At 35.8% G+C, this 27971-nt stretch overlaps 1 protein-coding gene across 4 annotated transcripts in view; it reads right to left on the bottom strand.

Annotated features, from left to right (window-relative positions):
- LOC142349591 (dynein axonemal intermediate chain 7 homolog) overlaps positions 1–27971 on the bottom strand; it is a 149006-nt gene that overhangs the window by 50033 nt on the left and 71002 nt on the right. For all 4 annotated transcript variants that reach the window (XM_075401271.1, XM_075401268.1, XM_075401269.1 and 1 more), the window contains 7 exons: positions 25616–25812; positions 23064–23204; positions 22027–22179; positions 21553–21656; positions 16468–16611; positions 11682–11826; positions 10544–10661 (listed from right to left, as the gene is read on the bottom strand). In XM_075401271.1, coding sequence (XP_075257386.1) covers positions 10544–10661; positions 11682–11826; positions 16468–16611; positions 21553–21656; positions 22027–22179; positions 23064–23204; positions 25616–25812 — 1002 coding nt within the window. The remainder of the gene's footprint in view (positions 1–10543; positions 10662–11681; positions 11827–16467; positions 16612–21552; positions 21657–22026; positions 22180–23063; positions 23205–25615; positions 25813–27971) is intronic.

The raw sequence follows: 27971 nt of genomic DNA, 5'->3' as shown, positions 1-27971 counted from the left end.
CAAGAGCTTCAACATAGTCTGAATTTAATTCAACTGCTTCCATAGCTTTGCGTGAGAATCTGAGGCCAAGCGGTTTGACTGGCTCACGTCCATGAAAAATTGAGGTTGGGCAACACCCAATAGAAATATGGTATGAAGTGTTGTGAATGAAAACTGCTAGTGGCACGTACTTGTGCCAATCATTCCATTGATTGTCGGTATTGATTTTGAGGACTCATTTGAGTGCTGCATGTGATCTTTATATGGTTCCAACAGTTTAGGGTGCTTCAATGATGCATGATTCAACTTAATTTCAAGTAAACTTGTTAGTTCTTGCATTAATTTTGATGTAAATGTGCTTCCGAGATCTGTCAAAATAGTTTGTGGTATATAGCTGTTATTGAAGAAAATCTTTACAAGCTCCCTGTCAACTGTGTCAGTACTTCAATTTGTTAAGTGAACTGCAAAGAGATATTTAGTAAAGACATCGATCCCGCTGAAGACGTATTTGTAGATTGGTGAGTTAAATGTTCCGACAAGGTCTATTTGGAGTTGGTCTCCTGAATAAGATTGTAACGAAGAAACTGGCTGTAATGGTGGACGTAGTTGATTATCTTTGGCGCGTTTCAGTTGAAGGCAAGTGAGACTGTTTTTAAGGAGATCAAGCAGATGCTCCGTAAATCCTGGAAAATAGAATCGCCGTCGAAATTCTTGAATAACTTTTTGGATTCCTACATCTCCAGCTGTTTTCGAGTTGTGGAGTCTATAAAGTACTCCCTCCCAAACTTCTTCGGAAGACAGTATTGCTTACATAAGATCTGTTCTGTGTCATCGTAAAAAAGTCTGTAAAGTGTTCGGTTTTCATTTACGATTCTGTTTAGCTGTTTGTAGTATTTTCGCGCTGCTTTTGATTCGTAAATAGAGATCCGGAGTTACCTGTTTTTCTTTCCATTCCCATACTTTTCTGAGATCTGGATCTTCCTGCTGTTGTCGAGAGTATCGCTTCTTTCTGTTCTATCCGTCAAAACATCGAGAGGATTCTCAAACTGTAATGCATTGAGTTCTTGTCTTGTCAGTTTTAGAAGTCCCACAATTTCATCCTTAGATACGTCCTTCATTTTTCCGAGGTATGCATCGTAGAGTCCAACTTCTTTCAGTTGTTCTATGAACTTAAGGTCATTCCTTTCTTCTTCAAGGATTTTGTCTATACTTGTAATATGATTAAGAGATGCATCTGGTGATTTTGCTGCTGTGTCGATCTGGAATTCTTTGATCTCTATTTTGTCAGAAAGTTTCAAAGAGAGGCTTGCTGTTCGGTCGGTTTGCATTCTCGACAGGAAGTGCGCTGCATAGTTGGCTCGTCCTGGGATATGGGCTATTACGAGGTTAAATGACAAAACACTGTCCAGAAAGTTCCACGGAGTCGGTGGTATCGTCTTTGACTGAAAAAATTGTGTAAGACTTCTGTTGTTGGTAAGGACAATAACTGGTTGGTTTGAACACCAAAGAAAGTGTGCGAATTGATCCAGCGCAAAGTATAATGCAAGAAATTCCTTATAATAGGGCGAAAATTTTAGTTGAGCTGTATTAAAGAGTTGTGATCCAAATGAGACTGGGGCGTACGTCTTCTTCTGTTTCGTACTGGTCGTTGAGACATAGTCTTCAAACATGAGGACAAATCCTGCGGCATAATAGCTTGCGTCACAAAGAGGAATGTACTGTAGTCCAGGTTTCGGTAAACTTAGTGTCATTTTTGTTGCTTCAAATAAGTCCGTTTTGAGAGATTCTAACTTGTCCTTGTGTTCTTCATTCGTAGTTATTTTGGATTCTTTGAGGAGGAGTTTGTAAAATGATATTAATTTTTCACTCAGGTTTGGTATATAGTTCTTAAAAAATTGTAGAATTCCGATGAGTCTCTTAACTTGTTTTGTAGTTTGTGGCATTGTAATATTTTCAAGAAACAGTTATTTTCTTCGCTTTTGGTGAAATTCCTGATGCTGTGATGATATTGCCCAAGAACTTCATTGATTGTGCGGCCATCTCACATTTTTCGGGAGACAGATTTAGTCCCGTGTGTCGGATGCAGTTGAATATTTTCTTGAGTGTCGGTATAAGTTCTTCAAAGTTGTTGACTGCACATCCAATATCGTCCGTGAATTGTGTACATATATCTGCTGCTAGACACGGATCAAGGTAATGCCTGATGAATGAGCTGAACAACGTGACTGATTTTCCTAATCCTCGTGCTAAACATTTGTAAGCAAAGGTTCTTGATAAACAATTGAACGCTAGTAGCTGGACAGAAAGATCTTCTGCCATTTGGACACAATGGTAAGCTTGTGAACAATTCAACTTGGTGAACAGTGTTTTCCCCGGAAAATGGTTGGTTTCATCAGCTTTGTTCGAGATGGGGAAGTTAGCATTGACATAGTCGTTCTTGAGAAGGTGATTTACTCTGCGTAGATCGATCAATATACGTAGTTTTCCTGATTCTTTTCTATGGGCGAACAACGGACTACTACATTTGGATTGTGACAACGTTGTAATCAAGCCATAGTAGTGCATTAGTGCCAATTCAACAAGGAGCTCATCTCGAAAGTGTACTGGTGTTGGAGGTCCTTGGAAGTACAAAGGAAGTTGGTGTTCTGGCGTTAGCTTTACTTTCAACTCGGTATTGTAGTCAACATCGAAACGATGTTTTGCAAAGATGTCGTGAAATTCTATCAACAGTTCTTCGACTTGTTCCTTTTGCTCCTCAGTTAATGCCGAATTTTTCCATGGAAACTTCTGTAAAAAATTTTGTCGGTCCTCATTGCTTTGTTGTGGGTTCAATTTTTCTGCTTCTTTTAATTTTAAGATTTGATCGTAGATTTCTCTTTGTAATGGCAGTAATTGGTCTGGACTTCGCAGGTTTCTGGTGTTGGGAACCATAACTTGCTATGTTCTGGTCCTGGTCGCGACGGTTGGGCATCTCCTTGTTGGCAGAAATCCTGAATGAGCTGATTGATCTATGGAATTGTTCCATCTTCACTCTGTTGCTTTGCTAGCGAAATTAATTCTGGGTCTATTAATATTAATTTTTCCGCTTGCTCGGTTGTTAAAACTGAAAATCGTCCAACTCCTGTTGCGGTTGGTAACGTTATTGGATGGTCTGTTATGTTGATCGCTGATATGAATAAGTTATCGTTGGTACCAACTGTACTTAGGGAAGAAGTCAATGCAATGTAAGTTTCTCTTTCGAGTGTTTCGTTTGGTATTATTATTCCACTTCGTTGGTGCAACGGCTCAACTGTAGATTGTAGTTTACATTCCAGCATTGTATGCTGATTCGGCATCAGAGTTGTTTTTTTCACAGTATAAATTGGGATTTTCTTCTGTCGTACTATTCTGCGTGGTTCGTTGTATGGTTTAATCTCGTTTATCTGCACAGTTAAATCGTCGAACTGCAGAAAATTTTTTGCTGGGTTAATTGTTATGTCGTGCCTTTTGAAAAAAGGGTCTCCTAGTATAATGGAGTTTGCTGTAGGTAAAACAAGAAACGATTCGGAGAATTGTCGGTGTGCCATTATAAATGTTATGTGTACTTGGCTTTGGACATTGACTGTTTGACCACCTGCCATTCGTACTTGGTTCCATTCTTTTTTCTCATTGCTGGATTGAATTTGGACTGTTTTGTCAGCTTTCAGATCCTCAAGGGTTCTTCTGCTGATAACGTTACCGCAAGCACCGGTATCAATGAGTGCTTTTCTACTCAAATTACGCGAGAAATTCAATTTAATGAATGACAAAGTGCTTCCTTTTGATGAAGAGACGATATTCAGTTCAAGGATGTCTTTGTTGTCATCTGCTCTTGTTTGTTTGCGGTTTTGATTAATGGGTGGTTTAATTAGTTTTTTATTGACGCTGAAATGGAAAAGCGGTTCCTCTGGTATTTGATCTTCCCCTTTGGGAACATTGGCTAGCTTTGTGGTTTGGGTATCCACAGTTAAAGCAAAAGATATTGCTGGACTGCGTAACGGGAAGGTATGGACTATTGGGTATTTGTACATCTATTTGTGGATGTGTTTGCTGTTGTCCTTGCCGTTGTTGAGGTTGGTACATTCGGTACTATGGGGGTCTTCTCCATCTGGTTTGGAAATTCTTTGGATTTCGATGTCAGTATCTATTTGAATTATAGTTGCCTCTGTATGAACTTTGCGTTGGAAATCATGCTCTTTGTGGTGCGAATTTCCGATAATTTTGATAGCTACTGCTGTGTTGTTGGTAGAACGGTTGTTGCTGCGTTGTTTGGCCTGGGTAACTCGTGTAGTCTGATGTTGAATGCGTCTGATTGTTACTCTCGTTGCTCTTCAATCGTTCATCCACTGACTGAAGACGTCTCTCAACAGACTATTGATTCGCTGTTAACTTGGACAGTGCATTGATTAGATTATCGGAGACTGTCGTGCTCACTTCATTGAAACGATCTTCCGGGTAGTCGTCTTTGCGACACATCTCTCGAATTGTCATTTGTTGCCTGGCTAAAGTACAAAGTTCTTGAACAGTTGCGTTTGCTGGCTTTTCCATGATTTTTGAACAAAGCCATCCTGGCATTGCTTTGACAAAGATCCTTTTGACTTGTTCGTTTTTGTAATCTTCAGCTGCTTGTAGTCGTTCTGCTCGTGCTTCCGTTTCACTGTCAAATCGTGTCTGCTATGCTGCTGCTGGTCCTTGGTTGAGTCCGGCAAGCCTTAGGGGTGCTACTTCTGGTAAGTTCGGTGCTGGATATGCGCGTTGTCCTTTTGTCTGCATGTTACCAAGAAGTTTTCCGATGTGTCGTTCTTCGGGTCGAATTTCTGTTGCTCTAATTTTAATAAATGGACTTCTTGTAGTTGAACGTTACAAAAATGAATCCGAAGAGCATCAAGACAATTTTCCACGTTAGCTCTTGTGGCTGCTGGTAGAGTAAGAAAAAACCGTAACGCTGCGTCTCTCAAGTGTAGTTGCAAGAAGTTCGGTTGTTGGGCTCCTGGGACGGCTGCAACGCCAATTATCCCACGGAGAAGCTGTTCGAACTCTCTGAAGTTTTCGTTTTCAGTTCCATTGTAGGGTTCGATCGTTATCTGGGAGTTTGCTGCCATATACGGTTACTACTTTAGCTGCGGTTATTACTTATGTTAATATAAACTGCACAAAATAAATGAATGGGTAAGGTTGATTAAAATTTTCACTATTACGTTGTTGATCGGTTTCAGCATTCCAAACGATTAAAACTCTATCATCTATATCATTTTGGCTAATATGACAGTAATTTGTTTAGATCTGAGGCAAAGATACTAACACAATCGGTCTTGAAGAAAAGGTAGCATATAGTTATTATAATTACTGCTGAGGGGCATGAGTGGACAAAGGATGGCTTTAAGGTCGAATATTGCTCTAGCACTTTTTTTTGGATTATGATTTGATTAATTACAAAGCGCCATTTTCATGAAGTTTTGAATTACACTTGGAGTTTTTGTTAGACACAATTGAGAAGGTTGAGTTTATTTCTGGCTTCCTCTCAATCAATACCACTATCCACTTTGTAGTTGAAGATGAAGGGTTGTGAACACCACACGAGTTTTCTAGTCCACTTGTCCAGTGCTGCTGTCACTCACATCAGTTGTTATATTGTTGGGATATAAAAGGATGATGACGTTGTAGTGTTGGTTTATACGTAGATAAATTCGAATCCAAGGTTCTCAATATCAACAGAAGCTTCTAGCTGAGTTTCTTCTAAAATATTCAAGTAATCTTCATGATTGGCAAAGAATTTAATGCTAATTAGACATTGTACATAATTTTCTGTCCATGCTAAGAATGCAATTAAAAAACTATTTTCACGAATAAATATTGGTTGGATTTTGGCCGAAGTGTTGGGTATTTGTGGGTTTCCAAACAATAAAAAATTTGGGACGTCTTCTAATTTAAGATTATTTGCGTTAGAATGTAGAAAATCAAAAACTTGTTGAAAGTTAAACATAACGAAGGCAAATTTTAACTTGCTTTTAAGAATTTAATGTTTAAAACAGTAAAAGTATAAAATATATTAAACAAAACAGAAATATCGAAGAAAATTTGATTGTTGAAGATAGAAAGTAACTTTCGACTGTTTTATCAATCCTGTCACCATGTGATATACTTTTCTGTTAGATATCTTTGTTGCAATTATCTTTGAAATTTAGATTTTCTCAATACACGTTTTATCTTATTTCAAAGTCTGATTGATGTTTAGCGGTCTTATCTTCGATGTGCAGGTCTACAGTCTTGGTTTAAGAAACAGTCTTGCAATAATGAATTTAAGATACTGGTTTACCCTAGCAATCTCGGTCTTGTGATTATACAGATTTCTTCCTGATATTTACATCATATTTGTTTTTCATTGAAATTTTAAACATTCTAAAGAGGTTTTATATCATAAAGGGTTACAATTCGAGGTCAATATTCAAATCATTCAAATATACTTTAGATCATTCTTATTATCAAGGATTTGAAATTTTGTGTGTACAATATAGCAAACAAATATATTATGTGAAGGTTATTAAGTTGTTACGCACTGATTTCTAGGTGTTCCTCATGGTGTTTTCTGAGGTTAATAATAGCAGTAAATAATGTGATTAATTGTCATTTCTCAAGGACTTATTTTGGTGTTTCACAGTGCGATTTTTAGCGGATATATTTTGAATAAACATAGCTAGTAATAGCCTTTTATTGAGCGGTTCGGATGCGCGATATATCCACTAGTTGCCTTGGGTTTTAGAGCTTTATTTAGCCATACTATAACTCTAATGTAGCCTGTTTTAACTTATTAATTTTAGGAAGAATTTCCAGTTCAATCTTTAATTAATAAGTCAGAAAATAAAGCCAAAGTTTTCAATGATAGAATAAGAAGTTTGAGTTTTTGCTGAGTTTTATTTGCAACTGATAGTCAGGCTGTTTCTCCGGTGTTCTCCTGATCGTAAGTTCCGCAGGACTGTGCCTTGAGTTGTATTGGTCCTTCGCAAATATTTACTGATCTACAATTTGGGCGATTTCCGGCTTTTGTACGTCTCTTGATGTTTGTTAAGTACATATACAAGTTCCGTATTAGCACCTACTTTATCAGAATAATTACTTCATCAAGTACATAATCTCTCATGAAGTTATTTACTAATTATGTGAATTTATCTTCAAGAAACTCAAAAAAGTAAATATTGAGGCATTTAGGCACTTGATATGTTTGCTAGTAAAACTGTCACTCTGCGGTTGTTTTTCGTAAACATAAACAAATTTGGGGTTACAGGCCTAGATGGAAATACTGGCTATATATGGCCTTGAAACTAAATGAATATTAATTAATATAAAGCACTTAATTATGGATATTTTAAGGAATATCATCACGTAACTATGAGGGACGAAATAGTGGCGTGACATAAGTTAAACAAGTTGAACTAAACAATAGATAGTTTGAGCTTTTGACATCTAAATATGATTTAGGTATGTCACAGCACTTGATGCAAGTTCAGGTCAATTAATCTTGAAAACAATGACTTCATGCTTTTAATATTTCCCAAAGATCAAAAAAGCTGTATTCAATGACTAGAAATCGTGCTTCGGCAAACTCTTGGCTATACAAAAGTGAACAGATCTAATCTCTCAGTCTATTCACAGTTCTCTGGACTCTCGGCCTCAATGTCATTTTCGAGATAATTGATTTTTAGGTCAACGTAAAATTACTCTGCCACAATCAGCAGTCAGTAATACTTTTGAAAATATGGGGTTTGCATGATTTCCGGGCTTCATTAACTCGTTTAATCAGCTGTTCGCATAATAAGCCCTGAACAACATTTCAAATTAATGAGCAGCGACACAATAAATTGATGCAACTAAAACAATTGACTCTTAAATGCCCGAACAATTCACTTGTAACAAAAAAAATGATTTTCTATCAACTGAAAAATTCAGTAAAATCACGACCCCACGTTTAAATGTGACCTACAGACTCACAAAAAAGCGGCCATTGATTTCCAAGATTATGATTGGGATTGAAAGAAGCAAAAAAGAAAAAAAAACGAAACAAAATTGACTGTCTTATTAAATAAACATAGCCGGCAGATTGCCGGAATATCTGCGAAAAAGACTTGCCTGCCATATAATACAGATAGGAGGGGCCTTTGCTGCACAAATAAGTTCCTTCGACCTTGAACTAATTTAAATTAAACTTTAAAGTTTTAAAGTGAAAAATTCATTTGACTGAGTGAGGTAACTCAAGTATGATCAGAATCTAATCACGTAACTGACTGAAAAACTTTTACTAGAGAGAGTGAGAAATGACGTGCAAAAGCAAGAGGAGGAAGTCATTCAGAAAATTTTACTTTTTCAGCTTTGCGGTGTGAGCAACTGTAAAACGAAAAAAGAGTGAAACGACGAAAAAACATACCAAGACAAGTTCTGAAACACAATCCAAAGAATTGAATAAAAACCTTAAGAAATACCGTACTTGACCAGCAGATCAATTAAACAATGCCAGCCAAGAAGGCAAACAATCGGCAAAAGTTGGAAAATTAAAATAAGCAAACAAACTAAACAAAAAATAACCATTGCAAAATATCTTGAAGCTCTTAGAATGAAAACCAAATCTGATCCATTTAAATAAAAAGATTAACCCACGAAGAAGTCTCGAAGGAGGTTTATTGGCCAAAAAAAACCGAAAAAGATTTTTAAAAATACTAAAAAGAAAAATTGCACAATTTGAAGAAAGTTTATTCATCACGAAGTATTAAATTGTCCAAAACTATTTTTTGTCTCCGGACTCTGTCCAGTAACAAATCTGCAAGACTTAAAAATGTTTCATTGGCCCGTAAAGGTCGATAACCAAGAACTAAGAAACGAAAAAAAAACTGAAAGAATTTAAAATTTTAGGGAAATGTTCCTAAAATCGTAATATTAATATCTTCAGATTCATTTAATTGTTTCCAGAGACTAAACAGTAACCCAAAATCAAGCCTTAAAAAGTTTCATTGGCTCACAAAGAGTGATAAACTAAACTGATAAAAATTGACAAAAACAAGTAATTAATATAATGAAAACCATCTCATTGCCCCTAGCAGCAATGCAGTAACATACTATAAAAGCATTGAGGTGGCCGCTGAGGCAAGAAAAACTGAACAAAAGCAATAATTTAAAAAACTTGAGAATAGCAATTTAAAAATTCAGGATTTTAAAACGTTGAAAACAAATCCATTGCCACTAAAAATTATGCAGTAACCACTTCTCAGCCCCTAGGCAAAATTTTCTGGCGCCTGAGGATAGAAAAACTCAAAAAATTTTTGGCTAAAAATTCCTAAAAATGACCTTTTTAACCTTGAATTGAGACCTTCCCAACAGCTGCACCACTCTAAGCACTCGAAGGGCTACTGAAGCCAGTTTTCAGCCTCTAATGGAATTTAGTTCCCAGTGGGCCCTACCTGCTTATCCAATTTTGAAAGATCAAAGTAATTGAAAATTGTGTGAAAAGATCCTACAAAAAAAGACAGAGCCCCAATACAATCTAACTCTTGAAATTTAAAAATCACGAAAACCACAATTGAGCTCCGCTCAGCTTACAGCTTCGCAGCTATAATAAATGTTTGTGCTAACCTTATTGGATTTGATAATTAGACATACTCGTGCTTCTTTATAAGAAGATATAATTTAAATAAATTTTGAATGATTGCGATTGATTTCGTTTTCTTTGATGAGCAACTGCTTCTAAAGTGCAGTGTGAGCAATGACTGACACTAGCCTTCAGAAATCAAAATGATTTAACAAGAAATGTTCAAAAAAATCGGCAAAAAGTTGAATGGAAAATCTATTTGAGCTAATAAAAAATTGGAACGCAAAATCTGATGTTAAAAAGCTACAGCAAAATTAGCCAGCTCACTGTCAATTAATGCTTCACTGCGTCAAAAGAAAGAAGGCTGGATTTGGCTGTAGCTAGTTTAGCTTATGAAGGTGGGTAAGAGGCGGATGGGGTTAAAAAAACTACTGATCGATATTGACACGTATGTCTCAACAGCAGTTTCCATAAGCACTGTAATTGGAGACTACATCGTGACGCAAAGCAAAAGGACTTAACCAGTTTAACTCGTTTCTATAGGCGAAAAGTCAAATCACTCAAGCAAGCGGAAGAACATTTTAGAATAAGGGGGGGGGGGGTTCAAGCTATGAGAACCGCACTTCACACCATTAATTTATGTCTCCTAAATTTCGTCGAATAGCATGCCTAGAGACTAGTAAAGTGTTAAGCTCTAAGAAAAACGGGGCTTTACCTGTTTTTGAGGACAAAAAGTTAAACAGTTAAATGGTCAGACAAAAAACAATCAGACGAAAAGTCGGTAATACGAAAAATCGCAGGACATCGTTTGAGAAAATAAAATACCTGGCAATACTTGCTTCAAAATTCGTTCGAGAGCAATTAAAACAAAACGACTAACCGGACGCAATTATTTCATGCATGCTTTGTTTACAGCAATTAATGAAGGTTAAACTAGCAAATCATCATTATCAGCATATTGTAAATTCTCACCTTTCAAATTCTGTTCATTTGCAGCATCTTCTATTCTCTCATTGGCTGATCCATTCTCTTCATTCTGATTGGCTCCTTCGGCCGTCAATCCTGCTTCATCTTGTTCGTTGGGCACAGGCTGGAACATTTCGATCGGAATTACTGTCACTATTTTTTCCGATGAGGCATATGTTTTATGTTCAATGATGAATAACAATTACCTCCTAACAAAAGTGAATTAAAGTGACGATGAAGGAGTGAATAATGATTTTAAAATATGAATTTATAATAGGAGTATACACATAATTTGAAAGAGAAATTAGTAAGTTTGAAAATGTCAAATTCTTCATAGCCAGAAGTTGCCTCACTTGAATTTTCAGCATTTTTACATGCAAGTTGCATTTTTTTCTGCAAATTTACGTGACTGGTGACACTTTCAAAACTCTGGCTTCAACACTTGAACCGGATCGTCGTTCTCGACAAACGAATTTCTCAGTCACTTCAACCAGTGTCAACAAACCTATACCTGCTGCTTTTCAACAACCGTTGACAATTCTTTTTACTCGATCTGACAGGCTTTCAATCCGTTACAGACTCATGACCTCAAAAGTTAGTGTTTTAATATACGCTTAACTATATCTGAGGAATGATGGTGAGCAACTGACCATTCGAAGCTGAAAAAAGTTTTAAATTTTACTTGAGTTTTGTTAATATGGCATACTTACTATTAAAGAACTAATCACTCATTATCAACTGTAAAAGCCAATAACGAGAGATCGAACACCTTGCTTTAGAAGACGTTTACAATAGAAGACACATAGGAACAATTAAAACACTCACAATCACATTTTAAAAATTTTGCCGAAAGTCTGCAGTGCCAGAAGTTAAAATGCCAGAAGTTCCTACTTAGCCAGAAGTTGACTTCAGTTGACTTTCGTCATTTTAAAAAGTGTGCGTTTCGTGTTTTAAGCATGGTTAAGTGACTCTGCAGAAGTCTCTCCGAAATACTGACTTATTATCTCAAACTCTGCTTCGCGGTTCTCGGTAAACGCCAGAAATTCTTGGTGACTTCAACTAGAGTCACGTAACCATTACTTAAATGATTCACGTAACCATAACTTAAATGATATAATCAATCATAGCCCTCATAGTTACTTACCGATCCTCCCAGAAGTGCCATTACGGGGTCCTCAGGGGCACCAGTGGTCCTCTCTGTCTCACTCATCTGCCTGTCAGTTGCACCGGGTGCCTCTTCAGGCACATCCGCAACCGGAGTCTCCGGCAGCTCAGGCATGACCAACCACCTTTTAACGACAAATATTACTGAATACGATAATCTACTCTATTTTTATCCGTTTTCTTTTCCCTAAAGTAGAATGTGCATATCCGTAATTTGAAATTTTACAGCTTTTCAAATTGTTTCTACATTCATACTTTTTAAAATCTCAGGAGATACGAATTAGAAAAAAACAGTCAGAAGATCAAGAATCGCGTCAGTAATCAACAAAATAACTTTCAACTAAAACTAATCAATATTAATTTATCAGAGCATTAGAAGTGATTACAATTTAACTGTTTTTGTTCGAAGCCGCATTTATTGATAAACGGGAAAATCTGTTGATTAAGTTAATATATTTTTTAAAATATCAAATAAATTTGTTTCTGCGTAACCGCAGCGGAGCAGCGTTAGGCTTTTAGTCTGCAGTGCATTAACACTAGCCTGTTATCAACTGTCCTTTTCTACTATTCCCAACATTTCAGATTCCTCGAATTTTTGGTAGCTATGCCAACCTTTTGCATCTGAAACTGTCACGTGGTACCATTGTTGAAGCTAAGATTGGTCAGGCTTTGATCAACTGAAGCTGCGCTTAAGTTACGTGCCCGCCCCTACACAGAAACTCATTCTTTAAGGGATGGACTATGATATCGATCATAAACAAGCTTTCGTATTTCGTTTCTTCTCTATACAAATCCACGACTGGGTTTTCTGTAGTAGTGCATAAAAAATTAATGTCATAGAGGCTAATAAAACCTTATTACGGCGACCCGGACGACCAGAAAAGTTTCTTCAAAAAAATCTCATGGTTAATCATGGATCAATATTTACCTAATCTGAAGGAAAACTTTTGGATTACCACGACTAGTAAACAATAGTTTAGATGTGTAAGAGAAAACAAATGAAAGCTGTTAAATTGATGAGTAAACGCGTACCAATTACAGATTGCGCAATGCTATTTTATCTGACAACAATGGTTGATCATACGTATGGTTGATCTTACGTACCAAAAAAGTACCACACACGGTACCTTACTTACCATAGAACGGATCATATATAGCCCATAAAGCGCATTAAAAAATCATGTTCTTGCTATGGTTAGTAAGGCACCATATATTCTGTAAATCCTTTAAACAAACACTAGTGCGATTTAATAACATAAGCTGGGGATGGATAGGAGGGGTTTTGTAACCCCTGTATATAATTAAAGTTTGGTACGCTATTGGGGGGAGGGGTTTCTAAACCTAAAAAATGTTATTTATATCTCCTAGTGTTAGGTTCGATACGTTGAATTGATATGAAATCTCAATCTTGATGCCATTCTGTGCTCCGCACAGAATTCTATACCAAGCTGTTGGAACCGACTGGTTATGAACAAAAACAAGCACGCTCGGTAAAGTGCGTTTGCACATAATGTTCCGACCCCGCTCATCCGTGTTTTTATTTAATTGTCTACTAAATGAGGAAGAGATAGAAAACTTCCAAAAACTCACACATCATTCAACAGACAACAAAGTGAAAAATATAATGCTGGATTAGAGGGCAGATAAGGCTTGCCATAAATGAGAGTACTAGACAAGACAAACATAAAAAAATCAAACAAAAAGCGATCATTAATTACGACCAAAACTCGATGTCTAAATATTAAAAAACACCTTATAACAAAATGAACATGGAATCAGATAAACCCTGAAATCAACAAATTAACCTGCACTTCATTAGATAAGAAAAGAGCTGACAATAATGCTACTCGGTATCAGGTCGACAAAAAAGAGCAAAATGGGCAAAGTTCAAATATACATTTCTATTTTGGAAAACAATCAAATTCGAATCGATTAAAACCAATACTTATCAACTCAGTTCATTCACAAAGTTAAATTATGATACTTAGGAAGCAATTAGGACCTTTCATTATGCATAATATGTCAGACAACAAAATAACGGCAAAAACAAAAAAATCAATAAAAATAAACCAGAAAGCGTTGTCGCAACCGTGAACACCATAGACTATTCATGACGAACATTAAATATATTCCATGGCGCCTTTGTCAACAACAATTAGGCCACAACAACAAAAATAATAACGTGGCAAAGAAACAAAAAAAAACTCAATACAAATTCCCAAAAATCACACTTCTCATAAAAATGCGTAGCACCAAAGCCAAGAAGCCATTAGTTGAAAATGAAACCATTAAAAGGATTGGATGACGAGAAAACCATGCACCCCTAATTCACCTGAAAGAGGATGCAACTATTCAATACAGAGACAAAACTACAAAAATGACTGAAATAAGATAAAATTAACAAAAAGTTTCAAAAATTCAAGCAAACCAAAAACCTTTCAACTCAAAACAAAAACCAATTAAATTGCAGTCACTGGCAACAGGAAGCCAGTTGTGTTTGTTATTAATTAGACTGATTCATCAGACCACAAGACAAAAAGTAAGGGCAGAACTGAAAAGGGGATGTGATTTCCCTTAATTTTAAATGGGTGTTCTTTGTAAAGGGTTTTTGTAAAAGAAGCACAAAGTATCGAAATATTACGAAATGCTTATGAGAACAAATTTTTAAGCTCTTAAGGCATCACCAAAAAAAATCAACACCATCCATAATGTTTGGCGTAACAGGACGTTGATGAGCCCCGTCAATAAAGAGGCTGAGTTTCTTGTTGACGACGATGAGAAAAAAATTCCAAAATTCAAAAATCTTTTCCGGAAAAATTAATTATTTGAAACTCATTAGAACCGTAAGCTATAGACTGAAATCAGTAAATATACTCAATTAAACATTCACAGAAGCAACTGGTCAGTTTGGCTGTCAAGAATATGCCGTATGACAACATAAAGAACGCAAATTAGAGACAAAAACAAAAAAGTCCAAAAACTTTTGCGAGAGAACGCTTTCGCAGCCATTTAAACTTTAAGCTATTCACTTAAATCGTTAAAATAATTCATTTTCGCCTTTTTTCAATGCCAATTAGAGCTGTACTTACTTTGATAATTTGAAAAGGGAACAAATAACAATCTTAAATATAGGTAAAAATGCAAAATAACAACACTTAAGAAATTTTGTTGTAAGAAAGTCCAAAAACCATTATTCAAATGAAAGAGTATCTTTTATTTCACTTGGAATAAATCATGTGGACAGAAATCAGATTGGCACACTATGAATCATGTGGACAGAAAATTGGCACACTTACGAACATTAAAACGAACATTAAAAAAAAACAATTAAATTCAAAGTCATAAGAGTCATTCGATAACAACTGAACGCATTGGATCTTTGATTAATCAGACAAAGTCACGAGACTGCCAAAAAAATGACAGATGTAGGCAAAACAAAAGAAATCAATTAAAGTTTACAAAAGACATAGTCAAAATGATAAAGACTATGAGTTTTTCCCTGAACACTTAATGTTTATATTTTGACCTCAAATTGTTCTAAATAGGATCTCTCAGTAATCGAGCCTTGATGTGAAATCATTCTTGTCAGTAATCAACATACAAAAAAAATGCACAAATAAAGACTGCGTCCCAATAGAATCCTAATAATTATTGATTGTAATAATCCAAGATGAGTCAAAACCTAGCCCTGATTTGCAGCGTGTTCGACAAAAATTAATTATTATTCCATTTCTTTGCAAATTAGATCAAATAGCAATTGAAGTAATTCAGTAAACCAAAATTAATTGATATATTTTGTATAATTATTGAGTTAATTTTTCAAAAAACCTTCAAAATTTTAATTCCAGAAGACTCCTATCGGAGGTGGAAGTACTACTAGGTTTTGTGATGAGGATTTCTGAAAGATTATGACAGCAGATGTTCCGTCATGCCAAAAAATAACGTGGGATAAAAAAGCGTGAATGAGGCCATTTTTGACTAAAAAAGGTTGAAGTTCGACAAATTTAGCAAAAATTTTAACCAAAAGGCCAGGATAAAACCAGGCAGCAAGCCTCCTCTATCTCTAACAGTAAAACCAATAACATTGTTGTTACCAATTTTAACAAACTTTTAGGCAAAATTGACAAAAAATTTGGTCAAAAAATACGGAAAATGTGAATAAAAACAGCGGATTTCCGTCTACTATTCAAAAAAAATTTAAACCTCGATAAAAACGAAAAAAAAACCAAAAGTAAAAAATCTTTTTAATTCCATATTCTACGCTGAACGAGCTTTCTAATGATAGCAGTCTCAACTCTCTACCATGAATATATCGATCGGCCCAAATTGTCTGAACAAAAAAACCCTTTGAGCACATAGTTCCTCCCCCACAAGTTGGTCGGAACAATTAAGATTCTATTAATTTCCAGTCTTTTTCATTTGCCACGTGCCAATTATCTCCTTTCTGGACAAATGGTACTTTCTATGGTACGTAAGTTTCCATATCAATAATGAACTTAAGCTGAACCCCTTACAACAAATTATAAAAAATCTCAAATTCAAATTTATTCTGAAAAAAAAACCGTTAAAAAATATGACTGAAATTCAAATTAAACCAAAGGGATTGCATAGGTGTCACTGTAAAGTCGTGCTAATTTGCGGGGCTGTAGATACCCGCCCTGCTAATTCACAGGGGTTATAATTGGAGCGACCGGCATATTGTCAACGGAATATTTATTTGTTCAAATTACAAATAGATAATTTGATACACTGCAATTGAGACTTACTTTCGCATGGGTGGAGTGCTGGTTGCTCTGTAGCTGTGATGATCATACTTGGTCAGCACAAATCTGAGAGAAATGTCACTAGTTGCCATGTTACGCGGAATCTCAAAACCCACACCCTCTTCTTCGAACATGAAGGAACGAATCCTAAATTTAAAAAGCATTTGTTCATTTGCAGCCTGCTTCACTAGGAGGCTTAAAAAAATGCTTTTGAAGCTTGTTTTAGACTACTAAGATTTGAAGTGAAAAAAATTGACAAAGTAAAAACTTTTGATTTGACTTTAAGTAAACTGCTGCCACTTCCTTCAAACAAGCTGCTTAAAACTCTGAATGAGCGCAAATTAAATCACGTAAAAATCAGGCAAAAATCATTCGAAAAAGTCAAATCGGTAAATAAAAAGGCGATCACGCGGAAAATCGTATCTTAAAAGGGCGGAAGAATTCTGAAAACAGCCGGAAGTAGAAAGTTGACAGGAACAAATGACGTCAACAAATTGAGAAATGGAAAATCAAAGTGAACAGAAAAAACAAACTCTCGTAATTTTTTCTTTAACGCAAACAGATTTCAATAAAAATTTCCAAAAACTTCACCCACTAAGCTGGGGGCCACAAACGGAAAAGATCCAATTTTTTATTTGCTCACCAGATAATGAGCAGATAAAAACAAAAATATATAAACCCCCCAAAAACAAACAGTTTCAATGGCTATTTTGTGTAACACTTTTACCAACTAGAAACCTAAAAAAGCCCAATTTTTATACCAAAGCACAATATACGTCCGCAGATACCCTGAACTTACGAAACAGGAAACTACATAAAAATCTGCAAATCCTTTCAATTCTGCCATAAATTTCTCATCATCAATTATGCACACCGCATCTAAACATGGGAAACAAAATTACCTCGAATCTATTTACAAAGTGTAGAATTATTGCAAGAAAACAAAGGAAAATAATCAAAATCAGTATAATTATTCTCAAATATTTTCAAATTTTGTCAGGTTAGTTTGCCCAAAGCGAACAAAAAGGAAACGAATCAAAGAGAAAATATTGATAAAATCCCAGAAAAATTAACATATGACTTGAAATGGTTAAAATTTATAGCAAAACGCCCATTAACTATTAAAAAAATGAAGACAAACGACCTTAGTTCGAGCCTATAATGATGCCTAACAGAACCAATTTTTTCCCAAAAAGGAGCTTCGTCAAACAAATTGTTTTAAAAATGCTGAACGTGCGAAAATGTTCAAAAATGCGGCAAATGTTCAAAATGATTCAAAAAACAGAAAACTACTCTTTCTCACTCTGCTGTTCAATTTGGCTCAGAAGTTTAACACAAAAATTTTGTTTCGCGAGCTGCATTTACCGTTTCAATTCACTGCGTCAAAACAAGTAAATTTAAAAAAAAGAGTCTCCGCCAATACTCTGAGTCATGAAAAGACCAGCGTGATCAATATAATAGCTTAAGTTCATTTGAAAGCGATTAAAATAACTTTTTAAGGGTAATAAACTGATAACTAAAATAAAACAAATGAACAACAATAACTAGTTTTTCATAATATAGCAAACAGCTAGCCGCGAAAGAGAATGTCGAACCTCTTGGTTAAAGTGACCACCGCCACCAAAAAGAAGAAGTTCAAAAAATTGAATTAGAGACTTCAAATTCCATCTTTATTTTAAAATCAGTATTCAAAGACTTAGTGCCTTTCAAGTAATAAAAGCTATGAAAATGTAGCTGGCAAATTGTCAGAAAATAGCTGCAACAGATTGTATACCTTAAACATCAAAATACCAATGAACAAAATTGCCTAAAAATTACAGAAGCCCTCCTATAAATATAAATATCCTCAATAGATCTGAATTCATCAATCTGAAGTCAATTTGATAGAGGGAAATTCAATTTGAGAGTGAGGTCAGTCACGTGCAACTAAAAATCTATTCATGCTATTTAATAATTGCATGCATGAATTAGCAGTCAGTGGTGCAACAAAAATCGTGACGACGAAATAAAAAATTATAAAAAACGCCAACAATGCCCCCCCCCACTCAGCCGTCAAAATAACAGCTACCAAAACTAATTGGGGCGGCAAAAATCAATCAATTTACATTATCAAAATTTTTTTATAGATGAGAATTTATATTTCGTATTGAAGCAAGTGATGTATGATCAACGATCACATGCTTGACCAAAACATGATTGACCAAAACAACTTTATCACACGACTTACTAAAAATTACGCCCAATAGCTTATAATTGACACCACGTGCACAAAATGAGCTCATTACGTTACCCGATATGTCGCCCTCTGACTTTGACGCCGTATCAAATAACCACAAAAAATGAAGAATAAGAAGTTAAAAACAGGTGACAGAGAGCCCGAAATTACCTGCCATAGCTCCATAGACCCGTAGTCTCAAATTAAAAGAAAGAGGTTTGAAATACAAAAGTTTTTCTTCGAAAAAATTTGATCTCTGTTACTCACGTATACACTGTAAAGTTGCCTTGAAATGACATCCAATTAGAATAGCCCAAGTTAACTTTAAATTAACCTCTTAAAATAAGCGATTATAAATTTGAGAGAGCAGAAGTCAGTTTGTGTGAGAGTTAAGTCACGAGTGGCCAAAAATTTGGTGACTCGAATGAACAAATATTTGCTCCAATAAAGGGGAAAAAGTACTTCACGCAGGCCGTGCTGTCGAACAATTGCATGAAACAAGGTACAAAAACCAAGCTGATTGGATGTGAACATGTCGTTATTAATCGTAACAAAAAAAATTACAACGAACAAAACCAGGAAAAGGCGAATAATAGCTCCAGTCAGCTATCGCTATTGCATTTATTTAAAAAAAGAAATGGGTGGTAGGTAAAACCCATTAAATCCATTATAATTAAGGAATCAACGTGCACCAGAAACAATACGCAATGGTATCGTATTTGACAAGATTCCCTTAAATAATTCAAAAGCTATCTACGCAACTGCAATGTGCAGTTCAATCGTGCCCATAAGCAATTGACTCAATTTCTCAACAAACTCATATAAAAGAACGTGTAAGATTAAGCAATGAACAAAAAACGATAAATATAAAAAAAATGAGGCAATGCTACCAAAAAATTGCATGAATGACCGAAGAGCTGATTTAAAGTGAATGTTTTTAACGCAAAAGTGACGACAGCCTCAAAAAAACAAAAAACGGTCAAAAAAGCTTAACTCAGCAATCGCAGCTACTAAAAACAAAGCTCGACAAAGACTGCATTAAAATGCAAATTTTTAGCGACATAACCGAAATTGCTTTTGGTGCATGCAAATAATATGCACCCACAAAGCTACACAAACAGAAAAGATCACAAAAATTTATATGGTTAAAGTAAACCTCAATGGTAACTCTCTTTGCCAGCGAAAAAAGCTTGATGTATTTTTCAGTCCAATCCCCCTCTTTACTTTATAATTTCAAGTACTTATTTTCGACGGCAAACCATATTCAGTGAAAAGAAATATAATAGCCGATAAAGGTCGAAAGAACAGCTCTAAAGCAACTGATGGAGCTCAATTTTTTTCACTACTGCTTTAGTCGGGAGGGTTTACAAACGTAAATTCATTAAGCTAAGACTATTTATTAGGAAATATACTAGACTATAAGGATTTAACGGAAAAACACAAATTTCGGCGCATTTCATAGCTGACTTTTAGTAGTGAGCTATCACAAATTAAGGCCAGCTGCTTAATTATTAGCGATAGATAAAGTTATGTCACAGAGGTAAGTCGAGGATGTAAAAGTCACCCGAGAAGTGAAAACATTAAAACAAAAAATATGCATCAAAGGAAACACGTTCACAATGACTGTTTCAAACTTCTGAATCAAACACTGAAGCAATTATTTATAGCGAGTGGATATTCTCCACAATCTCACTTTGAGTATGCACCTTTACTTTTTTCTGTTTGTGCCCCCACAGTATCTCATGAAACCACCCCGTTACAAAGCATGTGCCATTACATAAAAAATCACTATTAAAAATATTGCACATGCGACTGGTGGGTGCAGATAATATGCATCCACTAAGCTGGGCTGTGGGGCACAAACGGTAAATATATCACCTTCTTTATCCATTGACACTATAGGCTATGCCATAGCTTGATAAAATTAACTTAGCTCTTTTCTCTGATTAGTTAAAAAAAATCGCATGTTTAAAATCTTTTAAAGAAAATCTTTTGGAAAAGGGTACGATCGTTAAAAACTATTCTACCGAAATCCAAGTAGATCAGACAACGAATCGCTTCTCGAGCGATGCATTTCCAATTCAAACTTTTAAGTACGACTTGATCCAGTCACAATTGACTTTTTTCTATTTAGAGTAATATTTAGTATTTTGAGATTCGTTCCAGTTAAATTCTTTTCACGTGTATGATCAAAATATCACGGTAATGAGCGTAAGAGTTGATCCTCCATTTGCTAGTTTAGCTAGGTGCAGGAGGGTAGCTATGTGGAGTAGGGAGTAGGTATGTGGATTGGGGATGGGGGTAGACAAGGGATTAGATAGGTAAGTGATTGATCTGTAGTCTAGATAGATAGGAGGGACTTATTTGGTATCATCAATTCTCAAAATGACTTTTTCATCTTGAATATTACCAGCAGTTACTAATTACTAAACATTGCAAACTAAGCTACAGTTAAGTCCAATATTCGAAAACAGAAGTGTGTGTGTGTGTGTGTGTGTGTGTGTGTGTGTGTGTGTGTGGGTGTGTATGTCTGTGTGTGTGTGTGGGAGTGAGGAGGGCAGCTTCGCTTATTATTTATACACCAGAGACTATTAACGCTCAATGAGAGCTGCTGAGACTTAATGCCCTTCAGTCTTTACCTATCAATCACCTGTTAATTCCAATTTTGAGGACAAAATGTCAAATGCTTAGAGGAAAAAAATATCAAACGAAAGTAAGTAGTACGAAAAATTGCATAAATACCTACTTGCAAGAACACAGAATTGATACAAAATTCGTTTGAGAGCAATAAGTGAATAACAATTTGAAATGTAAACAAAATTTTTTGTTCAAAATATACTGCTATTCATTATAGATCAGCAGAATTTACTAACTTGGCGTTTTTGGCTAAATTGGCCCAGAGTGCCACGATGACCTCTTCATTCTTAGAAACAGTCTGTAGATTGCCAGAGTCCTTGTCAGCCATGTACACTGCTTTCTGTAGCAAAAGAAAGAAAAAAATGGTACAAGAAAAAAGAAACCATTAACAAGCGGACATACGATACTGAAAAGGGTGCAACATTTCGCAGAAGCCCGCCAAATTACATAAAAATATTTTTCACGCAAAAATTAAGGAAAAATGTAGAAATATGTTGATTTACAAGTCCAAAAACTTTTTTATCACTTTTTACCCGTTGAACACTTCGGTTGGTTATTTTAAAGACCTCTTCTGCCCTTCAAAGTTGCCAAAACAATTAGATGAGAAATCTGAGCACTAGCTCAAGGGTCAGGGTAAATTAAAGTGACCAGGGGTGGGGTGGGGAAGGATACAGCTACAAGGAGAGATCACGTGACCTCTAACTTCTGACCTCTAACGTTTCCAGGGTTGCATTGTCAATGTAGTCTGAGATGAGAGATTGGAGTTGGATGATGGTACTATGGTACTGCTCCATCAACTGCTTAGTTCTCTGTCCTTTTGTAGAGGCCGCCTGTCTGATCTTATAGAACAATTCGTCAATCAACTGAAACAAAAAGTATGACCACGTGACAAAAGTGTCCCAGACAAAATAGTCCAATAAAAGCAGACAAAATAGTTCCGAATGAATAACGAAACAAATGTAATTATAATCCGCGCACAATTAACATAATCTATGAGTTAAACTTCTGACTATTTTGTATGGGACTGTTTTGTCTGCTTTCTTGGAACTGTTTTCTGTGTCCACCGATCACGCCAAATAACATAAGAAACATTTTGATATGCTCTCGGCAAAATCTAGGTTATGAAACCTCAAAACATGAACAGAGTTTCTATACTTTAAAATGTGCTCAGATAAATGAAAAGTGGGTTTATCATGAAAAGTGGGTTAATTGAGATCAAGCATCTTAATTCCTGTCATGAAAATCAAAAACTCGGATGCAGGCGTAGTTATGTTTCACCCGAGGAGCGACTAAGGGCCCAATTGCTCTAAAAATTTGGCCTGTTTGAGCCCAGTTTCAACTTCTAGGAGTTATTTATAAGGTATTAGTTTTTTTGTCCATTATAGGTCAATTAACGAAAATGAACTAATAATTAGAAATATAAATAGCAATAATAGAATATTGAGATTAAAAATAATCCAACTGGTGGTAGATCACACAAGTTCACAGACGAAAATCATTCGATCAACTATTCTTGATATTTCACCCAGGATAGATTATATGGCCAGTAAGAATTAATATTTTTACACCTTAATTATGATTTACATAAATTGTAACTGTTAGTAACCATTCAATCTTTTGTTTCACACAAGCGTATGAAAACAGATATATATTGTTCACGGTGCTGGAGCGGTTGTATGGTTGGGGATGGGGGGTAATAGTTCTAGATCTCAATATAGCGTAGCTTCATTTGTAATTCTAAACTCACCGCAAGTGTCAAGTGGTTCTTGTCGAGAGCTGTCTTCATTTCCATAGCTGTCTCTTCTTCTCTATTCAGGTTAATGTACGTGTTGATCTGACCCAGAATGGTAGGGTCCGGAGTCCCATCACATCGTACGTATCTATCCCACTGAAACACGTACTGTCTCTTCAAAATGTGACCATTGCATTGACCTATAGAGGATATTTGGGATCTTTTCCGTTTCTCCCCCCCCCCCCCCCCCCGCTTAGTGGGTGCGAATTATTTCACCCCCAGACGCACGTGCTACATTCTTACATATTTAAATGTCACTTTTAGATAATTCAGATAATTCACTTGTGTAACTGTTAAACAATAACGTTTGATCTGGAGCTTTGATTGATCAGCTGTTGTGCGTGGGTGTTTGGTCAAGTTTTACTATGTGGGATGGCGGTGATGTAATCGGACAAGAGAGAAACAAGTCAATCAACCTGATTCACTGACGCCAGTGTTTTTGGTGTTTACAAAAACCTGTCCTTACAGTTCCTTTTGGCACGATATACCCGGGCTTTTTGCCCACCGTTGTTTCTCGGCAACAGTTTACAACAGTCCTGAGATAAACGTCACAGATCTGCCGTGAGAAGGCTAACCATTTCTATTTACAAATATTTGCAGATCAATTTGCAAAGATTTGCAAAATTAATATGAATATTTGTAAATAATAATAATAATGTATTCGTTTTTAAACTGATACCAAATGACAGAATAAATTACAAATTTTTGCAATTGAGCATTATAAACCAATTATTAACAAACTCAATTTAAAAATTTTTGCAGCCAATAATTTTTTTAGACTAGGGCTCATTGAAACTGAAGCAGCGGCCCATTTCTTTAAAAACTAAAAAACCGATATTTTGCATTACAGAACAACTTACTTAGTTTTTGGATAATACACTAACTTTCGGATAAATATTATTATTAACCCAAGAATATCACGCGAGTTAACTCAAGAAGTTAACTTTCAGAAGTTAAAATGCAGAAGAAAATAACCTCCAAATATCAACTTAAAGCCAGAGCTCAGATTACGGCCAACAATCACATTTCCCGTCAACCTTTTAAAACAGATCCGGCAGATTGCCGAAAAATAGCCGCCATTGATTCCCATAACCCCGATTGGGATTGAAGGAACCGAAAATGAGAAAACTGATTTTCGTACAAAAATATTTTTAAAATGCAAACGACCTTGATGCCAATCCGTAGTTACACTTACTCCTATTTCTTAATGAGTGGGTACATGGGCTAGTATCAATACCAATAAGCATCAGAGATGGCAACTAAGAACAAAGTTCAAGTAGCGGGCATATAAAATTGGGCTTTATAAGTTTCCCCGACTCTATTCTTGATTTCGTTTTTATGATTCCGTTCAATTTAGATTTCTTAGCCGAGCAACTGCGGCTTAAAAGCGCGTTAGGTAGAAAGAGCAGGTAGATTTCACGCAAAACGTTTAACAAGCTGTGACGTTCCGTACAGCAAAAAAAAATTGGACGAAGATCAGGGCCGTTATAATAGCCGGCTGAGATAGGAGGCTAATAATAAGCCAGTGAAACTTTTAGCTCATCGTTAAAAGGTTGAGAATAACCACAAAAATGTGCACAAGATACGCTTGACACACAAAACTTGACAAGAAGCTCTACTTTTTCAGGCCTCGAGGAAGACGAAAGAACAAGTGAATGTTATAAGAGATGTCCTAATACCAGAGCTTTGAACCAGTTGGTGTCATGATTAGCACATTAGGGTTGAAACTAGAGCCAAAAAAATTAGACTACATGGTCACATAAATTTGATAAATTTTAATTTGCTGTCTGTAGACAAATGAGCTGCCGTGTTACAATAAATAAATTGCTACAACTACTTGGGAATGAAAGTGTTTATTTTTAAGTTTCAAACGGTCACGTGACCTCGATCAATATTCGTGGTTCTTGAAGTGACTGCTTTATCAAGATTAAATTACAACTCTGAGATTAAATTAAAACACAAAAGAGAGAATGATTGCGCTTTTAGAGGTCGCCTGCGCTCTAGCTTAACTTCAATTTAGATTTCTTAGCTGAGCAACTGCGGCTTAAAAGCGCGTTAGGTAGAAAGAGCAGGTAGATTTCACGCAAAACGTTTAACAAGCTGTGACGTTCCGTACAGCAAAAAAAAATTGGACGAAGATCAGGGCCGTTATAATAGCCGGCTGAGATAGGAGGCTAATAATAAGCCAGTGAAACTTTTAGCTCATCGTTAAAAGGTTGAGAATAACCACAAAAATGTGCACAAGATACGCTTGACACACAAAACTTGACAAGAAGCTCTACTTTTTCAGGCCTCGAGGAAGACGAAAGAACAAGTGAATGTTATAAGAGATGTCCTAATACCAGAGCTTTGAACCAGTTGGTGTCATGATTAGCACATTAGGGTTGAAACTAGAGGTTGAAAGAGAGAGATGCTGGTTCGAATCCAGTACTGGCCCACTTTCACAGTAGTTGCGTCTGATTAGACCCCCTAACGCTCATTTCACAAGAAATATTTTCCATGCATACCTCCTGCGCTTCCTTGACTTGTTCCTGGTGTTTGATAAGATCATTTGTAATTTGTGCAAGCTTCACTTTGAGTTCAGAGTACTCTTCTGTCCTCAGAATTGCAAGTTCCCTCTCTCTTTTGGCCCTCTCGATTGCTTCCTGTTTCTCTCTCCTCTTCCTCTCCTTCTCCTCTTCCAACAGACGTTGCCTCTCCTCTTCTGAAAACATAAAAATTTCATTTTCAGACATTAAAATGAAAATCAAGAATAGTAATTCTAGACCAAAATAGCTCAATTTGAACAGTCCGTTTAATTAATATTCCTTCCCATATACATCCTGATTTTTACAGCATTTTGTTGGACTTTTCGATAGTCTTGGATAATTAGTTGGCGAGAATTTAGATTTAAAATTAGAATTTTTCAGCTGGCGAGAAATTAGATTTAAAAAACTTAATTATGGCATTATATCTTTATTCATATTGGTCATTGGTCAAGCTAGCCAAAAAAATTAGACTACATGGTCACATAAATTTGATAAATTTTAATTTGCTGTCTGTAGACAAATGAGCTGCTGTGTTACAATAAATAAATTGCTACAACTACTTGGGAATGAAAGTGTTTATTTTTAAGTTTCAAACGGTCACGTGACCTCGATCAATATTCGTGGTTCTTGAAGTGACTGCTTTATCAAGATTAAATTACAACTCTGAGATTAAATTAAAACACAAAAGAGAGAATGATTGCGCTTTTAGAGGTCGGCTGCGCTCTAGCTTAACTTTTAAGTGACCGATTGCGTTCAAAAACATCAAGTGCTGAAATTCAAAACACCATTGATTGTTCAAATTATAGACAAGTTTGCTCATTTAAACTCAGTTTTTTGCAATTTCATAATTACCCATGGAATCTATTGATGCTCCTATTGCTGGAATCACTGATGAGGCTACAAAAGCAGCTGTGCTGGGTGTTGTACAACAACTAAAGGAGCATCAAGACCAATGTACTCAGAGGTTTCCTGAATTATGGGACTTTGTATCAGGTCTTGACAACAGATTAAGGGAGCAAGAAAGGTACACCAGTAAAGATTCTATAATTATAGATAACCCGCCCTGTGATGCTCGACATGAGGAGACTTTTCTACCTCAGCTTCTTGTTTTTCTCAATAAAATGTACAAGAAAACTGATATTACGATTTCGGAAACGAGATTAAAAGCATACCATATACTTCCTGGACCCGTACCCCTGCAAGATAATTTAATGCCTTCAATCATTGTCAAATTTGTTCACTTCAGCTATAAAGCCGAGATATACAAAAATCGTAGGATGCTTAAATCGATGAAAAACGAAATCAACTACAAAAATATTTGGATGAAAGAAAGACTCCCTCCATTAGATGCGTTTGTCAAAAAGCTTGCTGAAAATAAAAATCTCATAGCGGTCAGCAATAATTGCAGAGTCTCGGTGAAGTGCAAAAACAATAGCGGTAACAATGTGTACGTGAAAGTAAACAATGCTTCTGATGTTGTCAACTTGAGAAATCCGGTTGTGAGAAATGTTGACAAATCTAAAACATTCCAAAATAACTCGAGAAATCCCTTCAAATGGCCTCAAAATTCGATGATGAATGACGATGACAAAGTTATGAGATTATACGCCTCAATTTCGCCAGATCAAAAACGGCTCATGTGAGAAAAACTGAATCATTGTCAGACACAATGATCATTCTTTTGTCTATCACACCTTGCCTTCAAATCGATTGAATGATCAAACAAAACTTTCAGTTCTCAGTGCATAACAAGTACATAACGAATAATTGAGCTTTATCCTGTTTCTCATTCACACTTTAACTTTCAAATTAAGACCTTTGAGTTTTTTTGATAACTTTTTTCGGCTAAGGGTCTATGTTCCAAAGAGGTACAATTGAGACAATTACTTACAAAATTATATAATAAACACATGTTAAATTGCAACTTCCGCGATTTGACTGTGGTGTTTCTAATTTTTGGTTACTAGACGTTCTCTTTCTTGCGAATCGGACTCAAGGTTTAACAAAATAAAACAGAATTGCGACTTTCGCGATTCTCTCAAACTCTTAACATGGTCACAGTCAAACAGGATTGCGACTTGCGCAAATCCTGGTGCCAATTGAAACTTTATTTGATGTAAATTATTTGTTGAATACTCTTAATTTGCGACTTCCGCGAATTACTAGTGCTAAATAATCTTTTTTTGTTTTAAATTTGATTACTGAGCAATTTCTTGAATTGATAATTTATTTGAAAAAAAGTGTTTGTTTCTAAAAAAACTAAAGGAACGCATGACGTTAACTTTTGTGTAACATATTGGATTTAAAGTTTTGCTTCAAAACATCCGTTCAATTC

This window comes from Convolutriloba macropyga, chromosome 11 (genome assembly GCF_964194025.1).
Source record: "Convolutriloba macropyga chromosome 11, txConMacr16.3, whole genome shotgun sequence".
NCBI classification, from domain to species: domain Eukaryota; kingdom Metazoa; phylum Xenacoelomorpha; order Acoela; family Convolutidae; genus Convolutriloba; species Convolutriloba macropyga.
The sequence above is the reverse complement of the archived record's forward strand: the minus strand, read 5'-3'. Positions and strand labels throughout refer to the sequence as shown.